The 21,753-nt window shown below is 33.6% G+C and overlaps 1 protein-coding gene across 1 annotated transcript in view; it reads left to right on the top strand.

Annotated features, from left to right (window-relative positions):
- The window catches only part of LOC107740283 (TOX high mobility group box family member 2-like), a 44,298-nt gene that overhangs the window by 16,913 nt on the left and 5,632 nt on the right, over positions 1-21,753 (top strand). The window contains exon 2 of the mRNA XM_016552663.1: positions 6,584-6,817. Coding sequence (XP_016408149.1) covers positions 6,584-6,817 — 234 coding nt within the window. The remainder of the gene's footprint in view (positions 1-6,583; positions 6,818-21,753) is intronic.

Genomic DNA, 21,753 nt, shown 5'->3' with positions numbered 1-21,753 from the left:
GTAGGTATGTGGGGGCGTGTTCGAACGAGCCGTTTTAGGTAGGTGTGGCTGACTCTTAACTTTTATAAAGAATATCTCTTTGGATTTGAGACTTTAGTCTTTGCAACTTTACAGATCTTCTTTATGCACCAAGAGCTTGTAACACTCCAAAGAGAAAGGAAAAATTGAAATCGCATCATATGACCCCTTTAAACGCTTTCCACAGCAAAAAAAAAATCATTTTCTTAATCAGTATTTTGTCTCGTTTTCCAGTATAAACATTTCAGCGTCATTAAAACACAATGCATTTACTTGAGAAGTAAAATTAAGTCCTTCTGCCAGAGAAATGTAACATTTTATGGTTAAAACAAGAGAAAAAACAAGCTTAACCCTGTCAAGCTTGACATATGAAATAACAGTCTAATTTTTAGAAATGTTATAACAGTTTATTGAACCTTTAGACAAAATATAAAAAAAGTTTGCATCATTGTTTTGTGTCATATTTTATGCATCAGACTTTTATGGCTCATTCAAAGACTCAAACTGAGCACAAATATGCAATTTGGTGCAAATGCTGATATTTATATGATGAGATTCTGATGCTTGTGATGTAAATCAATGAGATCTTTATAACAGTTCAGCAGATACTGACATGAAATGATATAAATATCAGTGGTCACTCTGTATCTCCAATAATATGTCTTAGTAAGATGAGATTGAAATGATCCAAACATATAATGCAGTGATTGAGAGCTGAAGAAATAAAGGCTCCTCAGAAGATGTGAGATGTTCTGGAGGCTTGTGAAGATCATTCCTCCGCTGAGGAACAGTGAAAGTAAAGCTGCTGGAAACAAACGCTCCTCAAAAGATCCTGAGGATCAGATTTGAGACTCTAAAACATGATTGATGGAGAATCAAGTAAAGCTGAGCTGCTTCAGTCCAGTAAGTGTTCATCTGGAGATATTACTGCAGTTATTCTGACCTTTACTTGATCAAAATCAGTACAGATTTGAGACATAAAGCACGAGCTGAAGGTGGACGTTTGTACAATTACACTAAAAGAGCTTTTACTGGATTGCGTGCGGCAGGTTCATCAGCATCATGTTAATCATTTAGAACCTTAGAAATTAGGCTTTATTGGCTTTTAGGCTTTATAGAAATTGTTTTTACTAGATTTAAGCATAACTTTGTCACTTTTCAGTAAATATATCTTGTTTTAAGAATAATAAGTTGGAACCATCTCTGTATTTCACTCCATAAGTGCATGTTTCTTCACATGTAGGTAACATAAATCATTCCTGCCAATAAACAAGATAAATATAGTCACATGGCCCGGTCCGAACAGCATCACCATCCATCCCCCCATCAAGGATTATACCATTTAGTAATTAGCATACAGTACCTATGGCAACCGCTAACCTTTGTGAGACTGTTTCATGATGTTTGTACAGCCATCCAACCTGCTTTATATAGCCTGAACCCATGACTCTCTCTCTCTCTCTCTGTCTTTCTCTCTCACTCTCTCTCTCTCTCTCTCTCTCTCTCTCTCTCTCTCTCTCTCTCTCTCTCTCTCTCTCTCTCTCTCTCTCGCATGTTTTCTTTCTCACTCTCACTTATTGATTAGTTTCTCTCGTTCTGTCTCTCTGCAAACAGACGGCATTAAAAACAAATATTCAATATGTCATCTAAATGTGCAGTAAGCAGGCAGCAGACAATATATTGTTTGTTTAACGATTCGCGCCGACTGCTTTGTCTAAATTGACGGTAAAGAGAGAAGTCGTTTGCTGAAGGTGCACGTCTTTATTCTTTTGATTATAACCGTGACTCCAAATAAATTGAAAGCAAATGTGGTTTGGAATAACAGGGCCGGGCACGCTCTCACAAAACGCTCGCTCGTTTGACCATTTTCTTCACTTAGAAATTGCTTATTTATTTAATGTGAAATATGAGAGGAATGGCTTTATAGTGTGAAAGAAATGATAAAAGTCTAATGTTAAAATAAAAGACAAAACGGTGCCGTAGCCTCTGCGTCTGCAGGACAGTAAATAATGAAGTTTATATCCTTCAGTATACGTTTTTAAATCTCTTAAAACATATTGTTCGGTAGCCTACATATCTGAGTAGGTGCTGTTTTAATTAATATGTATTTGATTGTTTTTGTTGTGCTATTGTTTAGTTAATCTTGCTAGTTAATCAAGCACTGTGGTCGGTTTTGAAATATGTTGTATAAATAAATAAACTGCTAACACTTTACAGTAAGGTCCCGTTAGTTAATATTAGTTAGTGCATTAATGCAACTAACAATGAGCAAAATATTTGTTACAGTATTTATTAATCTTTGTTGACACTACTGTAGATCATAAAAATGCATTTGTTGGCATTCGCCTGGCATTAAATATTAACAGATGCAGCTTTTGATTTTGATCTGTTAGTAAATGTAAAAAATTGCCATTTCACTGTAAAAAAAAAAAATTATTTCAAAGTTGTAAATAAAACAGAGATTATTGGAGTACGCTTTACAAGAAAATATTATTTCAGTCTTCAAATGTTCATGTTTAATTAAATGTGTAACTTGCCGTTTCTTTAGTAATTAATTGTGAAATTTGGCCATTTTTGAGTGAAACTTGTTTCTACACCAAATTTTTTTTTACAGATTTAGAAGTGTTTTTCATGCTTATTAATGTCTTTAACCGAATGAAGCCTTATTGTAAAGTGTTACCAATAAACTGAACTAAAATCGCTTTATATTGATGAATATTATTTTGAAGGTACACCTAAAAAATTGGTCTAGAAACACGTTTTTATTCATACATTGCCAGTAAATTTCACAAATAATTACAAAGCATTGTTGCACATGAAGTAGAAAGACTGAAATATTATTTTCTTATAAAACATACTCCAGTAATCTTAATTTTATTTACAACTTCTACAGTGCATAAACAAAACTCAAAAGACGTGTATGCAAGCTGCTTTTTGAAGAGCGGCGATGGAAATGAAGCATGGAGAAATATTAAAGCACAAAAGTCACAGATGCTTACTTTGAGAATATTTCCTGATTTGAGAGAAACTATAGCAAATTAACTAATGTAGCAATGGCTGACTTCATCTTATGTATCTGGAGTAGAGTACTTGGCACGTCCCTACTGAAGAAAACACCATTAATGTGTGCATTTATTCACTGTATTCTGGTTTTTGCACAGCCTTTTCTCAGCAAGAAACGGTCCAGTAATTCCAGTCAACAGTACTGAAATGATATTCAGAAGTTCAAACGGGACGGCGGCGCTGCAATGATGGTTTGGAAACAAATAGCATAAATTATTCAGCGAGAGAGAGAGAGAGAGAATAGACTGTGATTGATTGGTGGTTTTCGTGGAGTCGTACCTTTTTTTTTGTCCCAACAAAGGTTCCAATCACAGAATTCGTCCGTAATATGAAAATTCACTCAATGAGCCCATTGGCTTTGCCGGCCGTCTCTCTCTCTCTCTCACTCTCTCTCTCTCTCTCTCCCTCCCTCTCTTGTCATTTGTGTGTTCGGCGCCCAGATTAAAGAGCAGGGTGATGCTCTTGGCCGGCAGCGGTTGCTATGGAAATGGGGTTGCCGTCGCTATGATAGGCCATTCATGTTTGATTAATTGGTTTTTCAATGCTTCTTGGTTTGTGAAAGCCCTTAAAGAGCAACTCCACGGAAAATGGAAAATTAATGGATTCTCTCTCCCTCTCTCTCCAACATTAAAGCTACTTCGCTGCATTTGAAAATTGAACTAATGGTGTTGCTGAAATGTGATTTGAGGCTGGAGGTTGTGTTTGGGCTGCTTGTGGAGGGGCTGTTGAGTATTGGAGATCTGAAACGTCTAAATGAAGAAAGCCTTTGTTTCAGGTCTGCTTTTGTACCGACGCATAGTAGGATGTCCTGTAGATTCCAGGCTAATTCATCTGCATTAACAAAAAGCTGTGCGTTTGTGAACTTCATGCATTTTTCTTGCACTTTCATTTTAAATTTCATCTATTAGCAAGTCTGGAGAGGTTAATTAGCGCTATTACAAGCTCTCGCTAAGATCACAGCCGTTACGGTAATGTTTACCAAGAGCCGCTCGGCCCAGACCTCTCCGACTTCATTAATCATCTTAAAAGCACACAGTTGATCCGTAATGTTTAATTCAGCTCAACTCGTGAATGTTGCATGGCGCTAATAAATGCTAGTTCATCAACTTTCTCCCTCTATTTCTATTACTTTTTGATTCGTGGTTGGCTAAGTATTCCTATTTATGTGTAAATGAATACATCCGTTCGCGGTCCTGCCGTCGACATCTCCTGATGAGATGCTTTTGAAGAGCGGCGATGGAAATGAAACATGGTGAAATATTAATATACACGAGTTACAGATGCTTAGTTCGAGAGGATTTCAGGATTTGAGAGAAACGAGAACTGTTGCGTTTTTAGCAAATTAACTGATTTAGCAATGCCTGGCTTCATCAAAGAGTGTCTGTCTTTTTTTCTTTATGCTTGTGGAAGAAAGGTACACATGTACTGTATATAAAATATGGTGTGCATGGAATTTCAGCATTGCAAAAACCTGTGTCTAATTAACTAAACACCCACAATCAAGTTTAACAGGTGCTAAATGCACTAAAATAGTGATGCACATTTGCAAGATTGAGAATTGTGCCATGCAAATTGCATTTTGGCCACAATTCCTTCAGTAAATACAAGTGGAATTTGCTTTACCGAGTATACTGTATGATAATAATAATGCATGTTAAATAAAGAGTTGCATCACCATGTGTGGCATTTCAGTGCAAAATCCTTCATCTTATTAACTAAACACCCACAATCAGCCCAAAAATTTTAATAGGTGCTAAATGCACTAAAATAGTAATAGAATTGCGCCATGAAAATTGCATTTCGGCCACAATTTATTCAGAAATTTTGAAATTTCTCTCTATATAAAAAGGGGTTTTTGCTGTACTGTATATATGGTAATAGTAATGCTTGTAAAAGACAGAGTTGCATTGCATTTCAGTGCAAACAATTTAACCACGGGCTAAATGCACCATGCAAATTGCATTTCAGCCACAATTTATTCTTAGTGAATTCCCTTCTGTATATACAAGTAGAAATTGCTTTATGGTGATACTAGTATAAAAACTCATTATGCATGGTATTTCCATGCAAAATCCTATGTCTTATTAACTAAACACTCACAATTAGGTTTAACAAGTGCTAAATGCACTAAAAAAGTGATCCACAGTTCCAAGATGGAGAATTGTGGCATGCAAATTGCTTTTCGGCCACAATTTATTCTCAGCGAATTCTCTTCTATGTATACGGTATAAAAGGGGTATTTGCTTTACTGTGAATATATAGTAATATTAATGCATGTAAAATAAGAAGTTGCATTGCATTTCAGTGCAAAATATTTAAGCAGGTTCTAAATGTGCTGAAATACAAAAGAATTGTGCCATGCAAATTACATTTCGGCCACAATTCATTCTTAGTAAATTCCCTTTCGTATACACAAGTGGAATTTGCTTTACTGTATATATGATAATACTAATGTATGTAAAATAAAGAGTTGCATTGCATTTTAGTGCTAAATGCACTAAAATACACTTATAATCGCCCTGTGCAAATTGCATTTCAGCCACAATTCATTCTGTATATACAAATGGAATTTGCTATACTGTAAATACTGTAGATAATTCTTATGTATGGAAAATAAGAGTTGCATCATTATGCATTTTATTAACTAAACACCTACAATCAAGTTTGACTGGTACTAAATAGTGATGCACAATTGCAAGATGGAGAATTGTGTCATGCAAATGTACTTCTTAGCAAATTCTCTTCTATATATACAGTATATATATATACTGTAAATTGGGTGTTTGCTTTACTGTATATATGGTAATGCTAATGTATGTAAAATAAGGAGTTGCATTGCATTTTAGTGCAGGAAAGTTAACCAGGTGCTAAATGCACTGAAATGCACTAGAATCACCCCGTGCAAATTGCATTTCGGCCACAATTCATTCTTAGCGGTTTCCCTTATGTACATAAAAGTGGTATTTGCTTTATATATGGTAATTTTCATAACTGTTTCTTCATATATGGTTTATTTAGCTCATGTGAAGGTATCATGTGGTGAATTCTTACTGTTGTTTTTAGTTGTCAAGTCACTATTGTGGTTGCTCTGGGATTCTTCCGGGTCGAGCACCAATGGCGTTGTGACTTTCTAGCTTTGAAATTCATGCTGAGAGAAGTGTGGTTGATGACTTACTGTAAATGACGCTTATCTATCTAGATCTCTCTCTAATCTGTTTATGATATAAGTCAGGTTGAAACTATAAAGGACACTTTCAAAACCCCAAGGTTCACATGCATTGCGATTTGTACAGTACGTGTTTGTGTCAACGTATATCGTTTGATAAGAGATCCACTTTGTAGTGCAAAAGTCATTATGGAATTGACTAAACTAGCCACCGGTAATCAGACGGCCGCTTCAAAGGGTGAGGGAAGAAGCTAGTGTCTTTGTAGATTGGCCTCAATTGGTTATTTCGTTTCAAAATTCCTCCTAGTAAAGTCTGGTCTTCTTCTCTCACCCTAGATGCCGGTGTTTGCGGGGCAATTGGGCGGTCATTACCCCCGCGCCCACCACAGCCCCATGCTAAACCCATCTGCCCGGATACTGCCCCACCCCATGAGCGCCCTGTCCCAGCTCAGCTCTCAGATTGGCCAAGGCTCCTTTACACACGGTTCCCCGTCATCGTCAGGAAGTCAGTCAGCCACACCCTCCCCCTCAAGCTCCGCCCAGGAAGAGGAAGCAAAGTACCACTCAAAGGTACAAGAACGAGAACAACAAAGCGCTGGCGTTTTGCAGGGCGTGAAACTGCACGATATTTAACAGTAGAATGCAGCTCAATAGAGAGCGTTTTCTCCTTAGATTGAGATCTTGATTACACTTTACAGAAGCATTTATTGATGCATTTGGTATTATGAACTAACAACACTTTTACAGCATGTATTCATCAAAGTTGATTTATAAATATAATATTGTTCTTCATTGTTAATTAATGTTTGTTCATAACATATTAACCCATATCAATTTATGCAACTTGAAATGTGGAAATTATCGTGAACCTTGATTAATACATGCTGTAAAATTATTGTTCGTTCGTGTTAGCGATTGCAGTGTGTTGTAAGCATTAGTGACTTTTCATCATTGATGCATTAAATTGATCAAAAGTGACAGTAAAGACATTTATAATGTTACAAAAGATTTCTTTTTCAAATAAATGCTGTTCATCTGTGAATCCTGAAAAATAAAACGCATCATGGTTTCCACAAAAATATTGGGCGGCACAGCTGCTTTCAACATTGATAATAATCAGAAATGTTTCTTGAGCAGCAACTCAGCATATTAGAATGATTTCTGAAGGATCGTGTGACACTGAAGACTGCAGTAATGATGCTGAAAATACAGCTTTGATCACAGAAATAAATTACAGTTTAACATAGATTCGCATAGAAACAGCTATTTTAGGTTTTTTTAATATTTTGCAATTTTACTGTTTTTACTGTATTTTTAATCAAATAAATGCAGCCTTGGTGAGCAGAATAGACTTTAAGCTGTTTCGCCTCTATTTCCGTTTCCATGGTAACTAAAGCTTCCCTGATTGGTGGATTTTTCTCATCAGAGTTATAGGCAGGATGGTTAGTCACTAGGAATTTGGTTATTAAACACAAGCAAAGTTGAAATCACATTTGCTACAGTATCATATATCATCAGTGATCTCATGGCAGGTCTCTCTTGAAAGGTTTACATGTTATCGTTAAAAATCTGTTCCTCTATGGAAAAGAATGAATGTGATTTTTACTTCCGGAATCCGTCTGTTGCGCTCTATAGAGAAGCATAAACGGCAGACTTTGAGAGCTTTGAGAATAATTTCCCCTCTTTATTTAAAAGCAAACGATTTTCCGTGTGTCTCAATAGTGTTTACAAATCTCTGCATTTTAACTTCACATCTTGACGTCTTTTGTTCACTGTGATTTGTTGGCAAAAACATTACTCTGTTTCTCTCTCTCTCTCTCGCTCTCCCTCTCTATCCCTCTTTTCATTTTCATTGTCCCAGAAAACCAATTACTCCTGCTTGTCCGTCATCCTCTCCTTTTATTGGAAGTGTCAGTTTGAATTTAATTTGAATGTTGCATGTAATGCACAAGGCAGCTCGAAATCCCTCATTATCGCGACGCTGCATGCTTAATTGGATTGGAGAACACAAAGAGCGAATTAACTTACATGATGTTTAAATCACATTGTTCTTCAGCGGGCTTATGGAAGAGTCCGGCCTAATACAGCACAAAGTCCGGTGCAATTATACCTGGTCCGGGTAGATTTAAAAAGCCAGTCAAAATAGTGAAAGAAGTATTTCAGTCAGCCTGAAATCCTGGTGGATTTTAATAATAACGCCGTCTGGACAACAGAAACAATTAGCACATTTCATTCCCATCGGTATTTCTTTTACTGGAAATGCTTGCAAACACAATTCTGCTCATTGACACGTACAAATGCACGCTAATGTATTTAAACTCTTTGACACTGACACAAACACATTCATCCTGCGTTTCATTTTCCTCTGGAATGTGCCGTGCGCTCATGGATGGCATATGTGTGTTTGTTTGCACTTAATTAAATTCAATGTATATAAATCTAAAGCATTTAATGGCTGGATTCCAGTCAGTTTCCAGAATGCATGTGCTGCTTTTTAGCTTGTGTCTGTGTGTGTTTGACATATGTTTTGTATATTCATGCATGTGAACGTGTGCTTTTGCATGCATTAATTGAATCCTTTAGTTTGGAAATATGCAGCTGTGCACATATAAGGACGTGTGTGCACATGTGGAAAACATACATATAGTCATGCACATACTAGTGAATAAAACTCTTCATCATGTTACTGTAATGCATGCAAACACAAAACAACACATGAAGAATGAACACTGCATTCTCAGTGCTGCCACAAGTGGCGCTGTAGCAGCATCGACAGGCAGTGCACTATACTACATACTCAACATATTCACTGTACAAAAGAGAGAAAAAGAAAATTGGACTGACAACATGTTTGGACTTGATTCAAATCAAAACCTCACTCTGTACTTTGTTGCACAAATCTCATGACAGATTTGAGAGACACATACAGTATGCTCACATTAATATTTTTAGAATGGAATTAGATTAATTCACACTGACAGCTTCATTTTTGGACATGCAAAAGTTTATTTTCTGTGTTGATGTATTTCTATTTAGAAATTCTGTGTTTTTCTGGCGAACATTTCATTGAAATCAAATTTGGACACACCACTATAAGCATAACAATGTCTAATATTGGTCCATCTTTTGAGAAGAGAAAGTCATTTTGTTCACTTTTAGTACCTTAAAGATATAAAGTAAATGCAACAAAGGTCCAATTTTAATATATAATTTAAAAAACACAAGAGTATTTGTTTCATAGACTGGGTTAAAGCTAGTGTTAGATACAGTTATAATTTTTATTAATATTTTGAATTAGTTTTATTTTTATTTTCCATTTTCATTTAAATTTTAGTTAAAGTTTTAGTAATTTTGTTGTGTGTTTCTGTCATTTTTAGTATTTCTTTTACATGTTTATATAGTGTTTACAAATGTTTGTTTCAGTTTTAATTATTTTAGTATATCATATTAAACTAAATTAAAATAATAATGTTGTCTTGGCATATATATATCATAGACTGTAAAAAACATGGACGTAGTGTCCGTGACGTCACCCGTTGAATTCTGAAGAGCTTTATTGAAGCCCAAAGTGGGCGGAGCCGGTGGTCTCCATCTTGGCAGCGCGTCACCGCGCGTAACTCCCGGACAATCGAAAATGGGCAAAGAGACGGGACGTGGGTGGCGCTGAGGTGCTCAAAGTGTTCACTGCACAGACGAGTAGCCTTTTTAGGAGTCCAATTCTGTCGCTCCAAAGAGAAAGGAAAACTTGAAATCGCATCATATGACCCCTTTAACTATAATCCTGGTCAAAGCCGCATCTTTTAAGAAAGTAAATAGAGTTTTTAATTTCATGTTGACTTTACGACACATTTTGACTCTGCTTAATGACTCTAATATTGTTTTATATGATGATGATCATGTAAATCACATGTAAAGTCAGACGTGTATGGAGATTATACAGCGGTCTGTTTTAATGGAGCATCAGCCAGCCTTTCATGCTACATTTCCTCTCTTCAAATTAGTTTTTTTTTTTTGCTACATTGAAAATGCTGATGAGAGAGAATGATGTTATCTAACCATCAAGTTCTGCCCTAGAAACCTCTTTCACTCGTTTGCTTTAACTCTTCTGTGTTTTCAGTCCTGTTAAAGACAAAGATGTATTGTTCCTTTGTTTCTTACCACCACTCTTTCTATCCTCCTTCCACCGGTTTAAATAATGCAATTGTATTTCTTTATTTTAAATGCACAGCGGTTTTAGATGAAGAAACGCGTATTAGTGCGCATCAGACATGAGATGATGCAGCACTGATTCAAATGGGATATTAACAACGTCTGCTGGTCTCTCTGCATTAAGAAATCAATTTCAGCCGCAATGTTTCAAGAGAGTCCATGAGCTGTCAGAGCAGATTACGGTGCCGTCGCTTGACTGAAAGCATTCTGGAATTCAGTGCATCCCATTTTTATTTCATGATGTTTGAAGATAAAAGACAACCCACATTTGCATAGCCAAACATGCATATAACTGGAACAGCAGTGCATGTTGGGAGACGCAGGCTGTGGGTGTAGACGCACTCGAAGAACTCTTACACTGTAAAAAATGATTGTGATTTTAACAGTAAAAGACTGTAAAAAATGCTACAGTAAAAACCTGTTAACTGGTTAACAGTAAGTTTCCCTACTATATACGGTGAATAAATGTAATTACATTTAATGTAATTTTACAGTAAAATACTACAAAACTCAAAAGTCTACAAGACTACAAAAGTCATTGTATAATTTACAGTGAAAAACCGTAAATTGACACTCCCAGAATTCCCTGTATGACACTTCATATTTGATGTTTTTTGTTGTTGAAATAACATGTTTCTTCTTCGTTTTTTCTTATCAGATGTGTACATTAGGGTTTAATCTTACATCTAATGTTGTTAAATTAATGTTTATTGCATTATTTCAGTATCATGTGTGTCACCATGATGGGGTTTAGTGTTTGTGTGAATGACATTGTGCTACTTCTATGTAAAAGTATTGCCCTCCTCAGCTCGTAGAAAAGCTGTTTGTGATGAGCTTTGGTTCATCATGTGACTTTCTCATTACCACCAGTTTTTGGTGGTTATCAGTGCATTTCAATGGTTCAAAACAGATATTAACACTTCAATATGATGGTTTATTAACATTACATCAGTTAATGAAATACGGTATTTTATTGTTAATTTAAGTTAAATCTGTAAAACCTAAAATGTTGCAATCATATTTTTTACGGTGAAGTTATGGCAACCACAGCTGCCGGTATTTTACCGTAAATGTCACCGATTTTTTTTTACAGTGTAGATATCAACAAACTACACATGCATTTAATATTTCATTTTCATACTCTGCTCATCAAAGAAACTGAACTAGAATGACTTCCAGCGCTGATTTGTAGTCACAATGTGAAACATATTTGTTGAATTGCATGTCTTGTTGAGGATGGATGAATGGTTGATAGATAGATAGAGAGATGAATGGATGGATGGATGGTTGGATAGATAGATAGATTCAATTTTTCAGGATTCTTTGATGAAAAGAAAGAACAGCATGCATTTGAAACAGAATCTTTTGTAACATTTTAAATGTCTTTTAAAATAACTTTTGAACAATTGAATGCATCCTTATTGAAAAAAAGTACTGATTTCTTTCAAAAAGAGTTGATATCTATTTGTTTTGTAATCAGTTGATGGATGGATGGATGGATGGACAGTTGAGCAGATGGATGGATGGATGCTAGAGAGAGATGGATGGATGGATGGATAGATAAGTAGATAGATAAAGAGAGAAAGAAACGGACGGACGGATGGATGAATGGTTGATAGATAGATAGAGAGATGAATGGATGGATGGATGGTTGGATAGATAGATAGATTCAATTTTTCAGGATTCTTTGATGAAAAGAAAGAACAGCATGCATTTGAAACAGAATCTTTTGTAACATTTTAAATGTCTTTTAAAATAACTTTTGAACAATTGAATGCATCCTTATTGAAAAAAAGTACTGATTTCTTTCAAAAAGAGTTGATATCTATTTGTTTTGTAATCAGTTGATTTGTGTTGAGTAATTCTTTAGTATGTATTGATGTGCATGGGAGCATGTGTGTGTTTGTGTCAGTAATGAGCTTTGTATGAGAGCTGCTGTGTCCTTTTATTTGCAGTTAATTTTTGCCTCCTTCACTCTCCCCTCTTCACCATGAATCTTCATTTTGCCGCTGACACCCTTGAATGTGAATTCCTCATTTCCCGGGCTCTTTTTATTTATATCTGTTGCCTGGTGATTCGATCATGCTGAGAATACGAGATTAGCCATCACCCGGCGCCCTTCAGTTCCCCTCAAGGACATCTGCTCTCCCAAATCTTATTGTTTGTGCATTTTAACCCTTCGGCGGCTGGAAGACTCAGCTGTAGGAAACATCTAGGCTCCGTTTGGTTTGGTTTGTTTCCTAGCATAATAAGGCTCGTCCTTGGCGTCTGTTTGTCGTTTTATATTTATCTGGGATAACAAGGTGACTTTTTCCCTCGTTCTGGAGAGAGTTGGGATGGTTCCTCGGTGACTCGACTCCGTATGAGGTCATGAGGATGCGTGTCCCCGAGGTGCGTTTAATTCGCTGATTAGCGCTGGTTATGTCATCTTTCGCTGAGATCATCACCTGCTACCGACGTGTAGAAAGTTCTGCTTTCAGCGCACGTTTGGCTCTGTTTCAATCCCTAGTGAGCTGCCTACTTAGACAGCATGTGTTTGCATTAAGCTGCTCCAAAACTCTGTTTGACCAATATGTAAGTGTGAGATTGTTTTCAGATCAGCCAATAGGGCATGATTCCTATACTGTTCATATTTTGGTACACTGTAAAAACGATATTTGGAAGTTGTAAATAAAGAATACTGGAGTACGTTTTCCAAGAAAATATGATTTTAGTCTACTTCAAAACATTACATTTCATCGTGTTACTTGCCATTTTATTGTAATTATTTGTGAAATTTACTTGCAATTTCTGAGTGAAAATGGATTCAAAGTAAATCCCACACCAATTTTTTTCTTTAATATTTCTTTACATTTTACTCATGATCAAGGGAAACTAGGGCCACATTATTTTATATTATTTTTTGTATTTTATCTTTTTATTTTGTGTCATTTGCTGTTTCATTGTAATCATTTTTTTAATTTACTAGCAATTTCTGAGAATTAAAAAATCGTACACTAAAAATGCTTATTTCATTTAAAAAATATATTTTTATTTTGTTTTTAATTTATTACATTTTTTAATTTCATGTGTTATTTGCAATTGTATTGTAATAATTTGGGAATGAAAATAGTTTCAAAGTAAATCATACCCCATTTTCTTTATACTTTTTTATATTTTTACTCTTAAGGGCATATTCAGTGAGTTTTAGTGTTTATAATCAATGAAAGCTGGACAAAATTATTTTATTTAATATCTTTTATTTTATTTTATTATTTATTTTTTATTCGTTATTTATGTCATTTTCTGTTTTATTGTAAATTTTTGAGTGAAACAATTTCAAAGTAAATTGTATGCTAAAAACGTTTTATTTAATTTTATTATTTTTATTTAAATTGTACTTTATTTAATGTTTTATTTAATGTGTTATTTATGTTATTACGTGAAATTTTTTTTCAAAATAAATGTGACATAACATTTTTTCAGTCTTTATTTTTTACTCTAAGGCCGTATTCGATGAGCTTTAGTGCTCATAATCGAGGAAAACAAGTGCAACATTGTTTCCCGTCCTCAGAGCGCAGTATTGTGTGAAGAGTCGTGCTGCAGAAGAGCCGCTCTGATAGGGCCATTAGTGGATGATTGATAGGCCTCTGCTCCAATAGATGACTGTCATTTCTTTCAGTGATGGCCCTGACCTGTCAGTCATGTGAATGATGAATATGTTAAATGATGGAGAACTGCATAATTCCAGCCACCGTCTCAACCGCAGGCAATAAGCCCTCGTTCCCTAACATTTATTTACTGGTTAGAGAAGCTCCAGAGCTCCAGTCACTCCCGGGTCATTAAGGTTTATGTCTTTGTATAGTTTTTATTTGATTTTGTTTTATTTGATTAATTATTTTAATGTTATTTAGATGTTTACATTTTTTACTTTTTTACTTTAGTATTTGATATTATTCATTATTTTTTTCTTATTATTTTAATATTATTTATAATTATTTCCTTTTTTTAGATATTTTCCGTTTTTTTACTTTAGTATTTTGTTATATTCATTATTTCATCTTATTATTTTAATAATTTTATAATGATTGCCATTTTTTGATGTTCTTTTTTATTTAGTATGTTATTTTATTCATTATTTTATCTTTTTTTTTTTATATTATTAATAATTATTTTCATTTTTACATTTTACTAAATTCACAAATTCTAAATTCACTAAATTTTTTACATTTAGTATTTCATTTTATTTTATTGATTATTATTTTAATATAATTTATAATTACTTTCATTTTTTTTTAGATATTGTCATTTTTTACTTTTTTAATTTAGTGTTTTATTTTATTATTTTAATATTATTTTATAATTATTTTCATATTTAAGCAAATATTTTCTCTTTTTTTTTTTTTTTTTACTTTTCCCCTGTATTTTATGTGTAAATCTCAAAAACATGTCCAGATATATTTTAGACATATTTCACACTTCATATTTCATTAAAAAGGAAGAAAATAAAAAAAAAACATTAAAATTGAGCACATTTCTCCACCAAATTCTCATTACTGTAATGTGAAAAATATATTATTTAAATGTTATTAAAAGTATTAAAAGTAGTATTTAGATATCATCCACTGTAAAAATGATTTTTCAAAGTTGTAAATAAAATAAAATAAAGATATTGGAGTGTTTAACAAGAAAATCTAGTGTTTATTTTTCAGAAATGTCATATTTAATTTAATTAGTTACTTGCTGTTCCTTTGTAATTAATTGTGAAATCTACTTTTAAAATAGTTTCAAAATGAATCCTACACAATTTTTTTTCAGTGTGGACGCATTTATTTAATTTATGGTGATTTGAATAAAAATAGTTAAATTCCAGTTTTTTTTTTGTTTGTTTTTTACACAAACAAACTCAAACTCAAATGTAACCAAGTGCATTACAGTAATAAAAGTGTGGGATGTCATGTGACCTTGGCATGTTTTCATGAGATTCATGCATGTGTTTGTGCTTCATATGTCTGTGTGTATAATGATCTTGTTCTCTTGTTCTCCACTGGGAGCGTCACAAGTCGGCCTCATTAATTATGAAGCTTTTCTCTTCTGAAGGGTCAATGTCTTGTGTTGTTTCTCCTTCTGAGCGCATCGAGCCGTTCTTCAGATTCACTCAGAGACACAAATGAAGCATTGGGTCCTGATTCTCTGTGAAATGTCTCTCTCTCCCCTCCGGCTTTACGCCCGTTCCCCGTGTCAGAGGTTTCTCGCCAGTTATTGTCTTCCATAATTAAGCGGTTATCAAACAAGAACATTTCATTAAGGTACAATTACAGCTAGCTCTGCGGGGGGCGAGTGGCCCGTGCTAATTCACAGCGACCTGCTCCTTCTCTGACGGCTTCAATTGCTAATGAATCCGCTCACTTTGGAATAATTAGAAATCCTTAGGCATGGTAATTTATTTAAGAGCTGCTGTCGTTAAGGCCACTCATTAGTGGAGGTTAAATTAATTTGAAACCAAGGCTGCTGGGAGCTCCTCGGGAGTTCATTACTACAAAAAGCGACGCCGCCTCGTTCAATATTGAACCATCGACGCACAAGGTCACAGACTCCCGCTCGATGAAGGTATTCATGTTATTTTTGTTGTGTTGATTAAATGTTGGTTTAAATCAAACTTCTCAGTAAGGTTCAAGCATGCTGTCGGATCAACAGTTACTGTCATAATTAAAAAACCTGAACCGGCGTCTCACAAATCAACAATAAAATAACAAACTACAAGAACTAGAAGAAGCTACATTTTATTTTGTGTCATTTGCTGTTTTATTGTAATAATTTGTAAACATTTACTAGCAATTTCTGAGTAATTTTTACTACTTTACTACTTTTTTTACATTCTGTTATTTTATTTTTATTTTGTGTCATTTGCTGTTTTATTGTAATAATTTGTAATAGGTACTTGTAATTTCTATGTGAACATTTTGAAGTAAATCCTACAATAAAACACTTAGTTTAATTTTATTATTTTCATTTAATTTTTTACTTTATTTAGTTTTTATTTTGTGTAATTTGCTGTTTTGTGAATTGCGAAATTTGCTAGCAATTTCTGAGTGATTTTTTTAAGTAAATCCTACACTAAAATTTTTTTAATTCTTTACTACTTTTAAAATTATTTTATTTTATTTGTACTTTAGTTCATAACTTTTGTGTCACTGATATTAAGAAATGTGAATTACATGCATAAAAACCCATGTTAGACCAAAAGAATCAGCCAATTTGTATCCAAACATACTAGTAGTTGTCTTAATAATTTCATAATGAGCAATATTGCTGGTGTTAAAGATTCATGAGTTCCCAGCATGCATTGGAGCATGAATAAATGATGCAGAATGAGGCATTTTACATTTAGCAGATGAACAATATCAGCTTGACAAAGCAAAGTAGTGTTACTTTAAGACAGTCATATAAACCAGTTTTCAGCTAGATGTACCAGCTCTGCACTTTTATTTTTTATTTTATATATATATTTTTTTTTTATTAATTTTATTGTATTTATGTTTTGAAAAAATATGTTTTAAATAGATTAACTGTTACATTTATTTATTTATTTATTTATTTATTATAATCTTATATTATTAATGTATGTAAAAATAATTACATTATAAAAATGTATTATTTATTTATTTATTTATCATATTCCTTTATTGTTCATGTATGTAAAAATAATTACATCATAAAAATGTATTATTTATTTATTGCCTTGTGACATTATTATCATTAAAATGTGCCACATTTTCCCCATAAATTCCCATTACTGTAATGGGAAAAAATGGATATATTATTTAAATGATATTGAAAGTAGAAGTATCCTAAACTCTAGAAGAGACAGATTTCTGGCTCTTATTTCAAGGATGCTTTTGCACTCCATATAAGCTCAGTGCTGTTTATGAGACAGAATTGAGATATTCAGGAGATCTCATTTGTATTTTTTCTTCCTATGGGACCGCAGCCATATTCATCTCGTTAAGTCACACTGCTTTTTCTCGTCTGGATGTGTCTGGAAGCAGCGTGACGTATGCTGTCACCGTTTTAAAGCGTGTTTCCCCCCATCAGCTGAAATCATTCTGATGTCCGTCCCAGTTTCACAGGGAATTGGCTGCACTTGTTGCCAAAAAGAAATGGAAACGGTGATTCTGGGATGGTGAAATGATTGACAAGCAATTACATTAGCCTGCATTGCATTTCATTCACTTTGTTTGCATTGGCTGCAGTAAATTCAGTCTTTCTCTTCCACAACCCCCAGCCTTTTCTGTCCTCTTCTTTTGTGCTGTTTCTTTGATGCACACTTAGAAATCTGTCTGGTTTTCTAATGTGAACCTCCTCAATGTGAACCCAGAAAGAATGATTTTGTTTGAAGCATGTAGTTAATTTGCTTCCATTATGACAGCTGCATTTACAGTCATGCACTGTAAAACATGATTTTCTTGGTAATTATGCTTAAAAAAAAAGAAAAAATATCTGTGGGGTCAACTGAAATAAGCTGAAGTGTTAAAATGACTAAAACTAAAACTGAAATATAAATAAATAAAATATAAATATATATAAAATATATATTTAAATATATAAATATATATATAAATATCTATAAAAAAATATAGATATAATTTTAATTAAATATAAAAAACTAATAGGTACATGATAAAAGCACATTAAAAATTACTAAAATGCAATATGCAACATGCAATACATTGTAAAGAATGATTTTTTTTGCTCAGTATTTATGTTTAAAACAAGAAAAAGTAAATCAGAAAACAAGACAATATCTAATGTTATTTTGTCTCTCAAGTAAATGTATCTTGATTTTAAAATGTTTAAATTTATACCAGGTTTCTTATAGGTTTCTTATATTTCTTATAGTTATCTTAAACTAAAACTGGAACTGAAAATTTTTTTTTTTAAATAATAATCATAATAATAATTGGTTACTTGAAATAAAACAAACATTAACTGAAATTAAATAATAAAATATTTATATATTTTAATAAAATAAAATATGTAAAATGAATAATTTTCAATGCAAAATGCAACATTTCTTATTTTAATTTAGTTTACCTTGATGTACTAAAATAACTAAAACCAAAATTGAAATAAAAATTAATGTGAATATTACATTCATTGTTTCTCTTTTGAAAAACGCAAATTGCATTTTCATGCTAAACACTCTCTCTCCTTTTCCATACCTCGCTCTCGGAGCTCCTTGGCCCAAAACAAGAGCGCTGATTAAGCCGTGAATACAGTATTCATCAACCTCGGAGGCTTTTATTAAACGCCTTTCTCATCCTTCATTGCGTATAATTAAATATTTCGTCAAAATCTGTTTTTGCCAGATGCTTTGATTGATGTGTTCGTATACTCTCATGCATTGAAAAGCAGGAAAATATGATAGAAAAACTATCAAATCCACGTCGTTTTCACAGCTCAAAGCTTGAAACATACACTCATGAAAAGAGGGTGAATCTTTTTAGTTATAAATGAGGTTTTTATGCACTTTTTTGTTTGGATGAAGAGCGTATTTGAGACTAAAGCATGAGAAGAATCGGTGGGAAATGTGAAGTTTGAGAGTGCTTAAACTCATGCACCTGCTGCTATTTTATAATGTGATGCATTACTGTCTAGTAGTTTTTTAGATAAATATGGGTTTGTGTTTGTGTAAATCTAAATTTTCTGACATTATATTTTTAAAGTCAGGATAATAAGTCATAATAAGACTCTTAAAGGGACAGTTCACCCAAAAATCAAACTTCTGTCATTATATTTACTAATCCTTAACTTGTTTCAAACCTGTATGAGTTTCTGTCTCATCTGGAACTCAAAAGAAGATATTTTGAAGAATGTGTAACCTCTAAAAAATGCTGGGTTGTTTCAAACCAACTTTGGGTCAAATGTGGTCTAATCCAGCTGTTGGGTTAAATTTTTACATTACATTTTTAGCCCAAAAGTTGGGTTAGTCCATATTTGACCCAAAGTTGGGTTGAAACAACCCAGCATTTTTTAGATTAAACTCATGCACCTGCTGCTATTTTATAATGTGATGCATTACTGTCTAGTAGTTTTTTAGATAAATATGGGTTTGTGTTTGTGTAAATCTAAATTTTCTGACATTATATTTTTAAAGTCAGGATAATAAGTCATAATAAGACTCTTAAAGGGACAGTTCACCCAAAAATCAAACTTCTGTCATTATATTTACTAATCCTTAACTTGTTTCAAACCTGTATGAGTTTCTGTCTCATCTGGAACTCAAAAGAAGATATTTTGAAGAATGTGTAACCAAATGTTTCCTGGTACCCATTGACTTCCATAGTATTTTTTCCATACTATGGAAGTCAATGGGTGCCAGCAACTGTCTGGTTAGTAACATTCTTCAAAATAGCTTTTTTTTTTGTATTCAACAGAAGAAAGAAACACATACAGGTTTAGTAGTGAGTACACAATGACTAAAGTTTGATTTTGTTGGTGAAAATAAAAAGTAAACCTGTCGTTTGTGATGTTGTTTAGAGTTTGTGTGAAATATCAAAGGCACCATCAATAACAGTCTCTTTTGAAACCGATCTTATGATGTACGTTCAGGACCTGGACAATCTCCACTTGTTTAATCTAAAGAGAGATGTTTGAAAACGTCCGAAGCAGATGTGCTCGCTCAAACAGCGCTGGCTTTCTCATTTGGTTTCGCTCGTTTTCTTCGTCCCTAGATCTTTTCATGTTGATCAGTTTAGATATTCTGCTCGATATATATACGAGGCGTTATGAAGGTGACAGCTGATGAACACGAGCGACTGGCCATCACGCACTGACATTTGAAATACATATTGCCATTTGCGATGCATGCTCCCGTGTAAAACAGTAATGAAACAATGCTCTGCCGTAAGCGCACGCTATCAGCTTGACAAATCACAGAGAGATGCTGACAGTTTTCCCTCTCATTGTTCTAAATATTCACGTGTTTCAGGAGTTTGTTGCACTACCTCCTCAAGGACAGTGCTCATTTAGTCAAGTCAAGTCAAGTCTGCTTTATTGTCAATTCTTCCACATGTACAGCACATACACACAGAGAATTGAAAATGCATTACTCACAGTCCCTTGGTTCATACAGATAACACTAACAGTAGAACATAAATACAGATAGATACAGACATATATTTATAGATATTTATGCAGATATTTATGCTTCATTTAATGAAATGATTCTCCTAAAATTCATCAGGAGACATAAAAATAGATGGGAATGAGTCATTGGATTGAGATCTCTGGCTTTTGAGTGCAGACTTTGGATCTTGGCGAATCTGAGCACAGCTTGAGATGCCTTTCTTAAATGCCGTCCTTCATTGCATATACAGTAGTTAAATATTTCATCAAAATCTGTTTTTGGCATATGCTTTCACTGATGTGTTCATATACTCTAATGCATTGAAAAGGAGGAAAATATGATAGAAGGATTGGTCTAACCACTAAGTCTAAGCCTAATCCACATAACATTTTCACGTTTTCTCCTAAATGTCCTCAGAAGAAATAAAAATCGATGCAGTTGAGTCATTTGATCAAAAATGTTTGAGTTGAACGCATACTTTTTCTCAGGAGAAACATCTGAGACGTACAGTAGGAGACTTTATTTAGCAAAAGAGATTAAGGAGATCTCGTTTCTCATTTCCATTGAAGTTTTTCTCAAATCATGCAGGAAAACATGATTATTAAGTTTTGGAGTCTGTGCCAATTTTATACAGAAAATGTAAAAAACAAAAACAATTTTTGCTTGGAAATTGCTAGTAAATTTCACAATTAATTACTAAGAAACAGAATTAAACATGCAATTTTGAAGTGCAATGATTGAAATATAGTATTTTCTTGTAAAACTTTCTCCAGTAATCTTTGTTTTTTTTTTTTCAGGTACTTAAAACTTAAAAACTTCTTTTTTTTACAGTGTACTCCATGTAAATTTCACCCTTAAATTCTACTAAATTCTTAATGACAATATTATATTGCCTTATATCTATCAAATCCATGTTGTTTTCACGGCTCTAAGCTTGAAAAGAGGGTGCATCTTTTCGTTCATGAATGAGTTTTTCATGCACTTTTTTTGTTGGGAGGATGAAGAGGATTTTTGGATGAAGAGGCTTTTTGGATTTTATCCAAAATAAAAGCTTTTGTGTACATAATATATGTGTGTACTGTGTATATTTATTATGTATATATAAATACACACACATGCATGAATATATTTAAGAAAAATATCTTATGTTTTTATATATATATATATATATATATATATATATATATAT

This window comes from Sinocyclocheilus rhinocerous, unplaced genomic scaffold (assembly GCF_001515625.1).
Source record: "Sinocyclocheilus rhinocerous isolate Xijiao unplaced genomic scaffold, SAMN03320098_v1.1 scaffold795, whole genome shotgun sequence".
In the NCBI taxonomy this organism is placed as follows: Eukaryota; Metazoa; Chordata; class Actinopteri; order Cypriniformes; family Cyprinidae; genus Sinocyclocheilus; species Sinocyclocheilus rhinocerous.
This window is presented reverse-complemented; position numbering and strand designations above follow the sequence as displayed.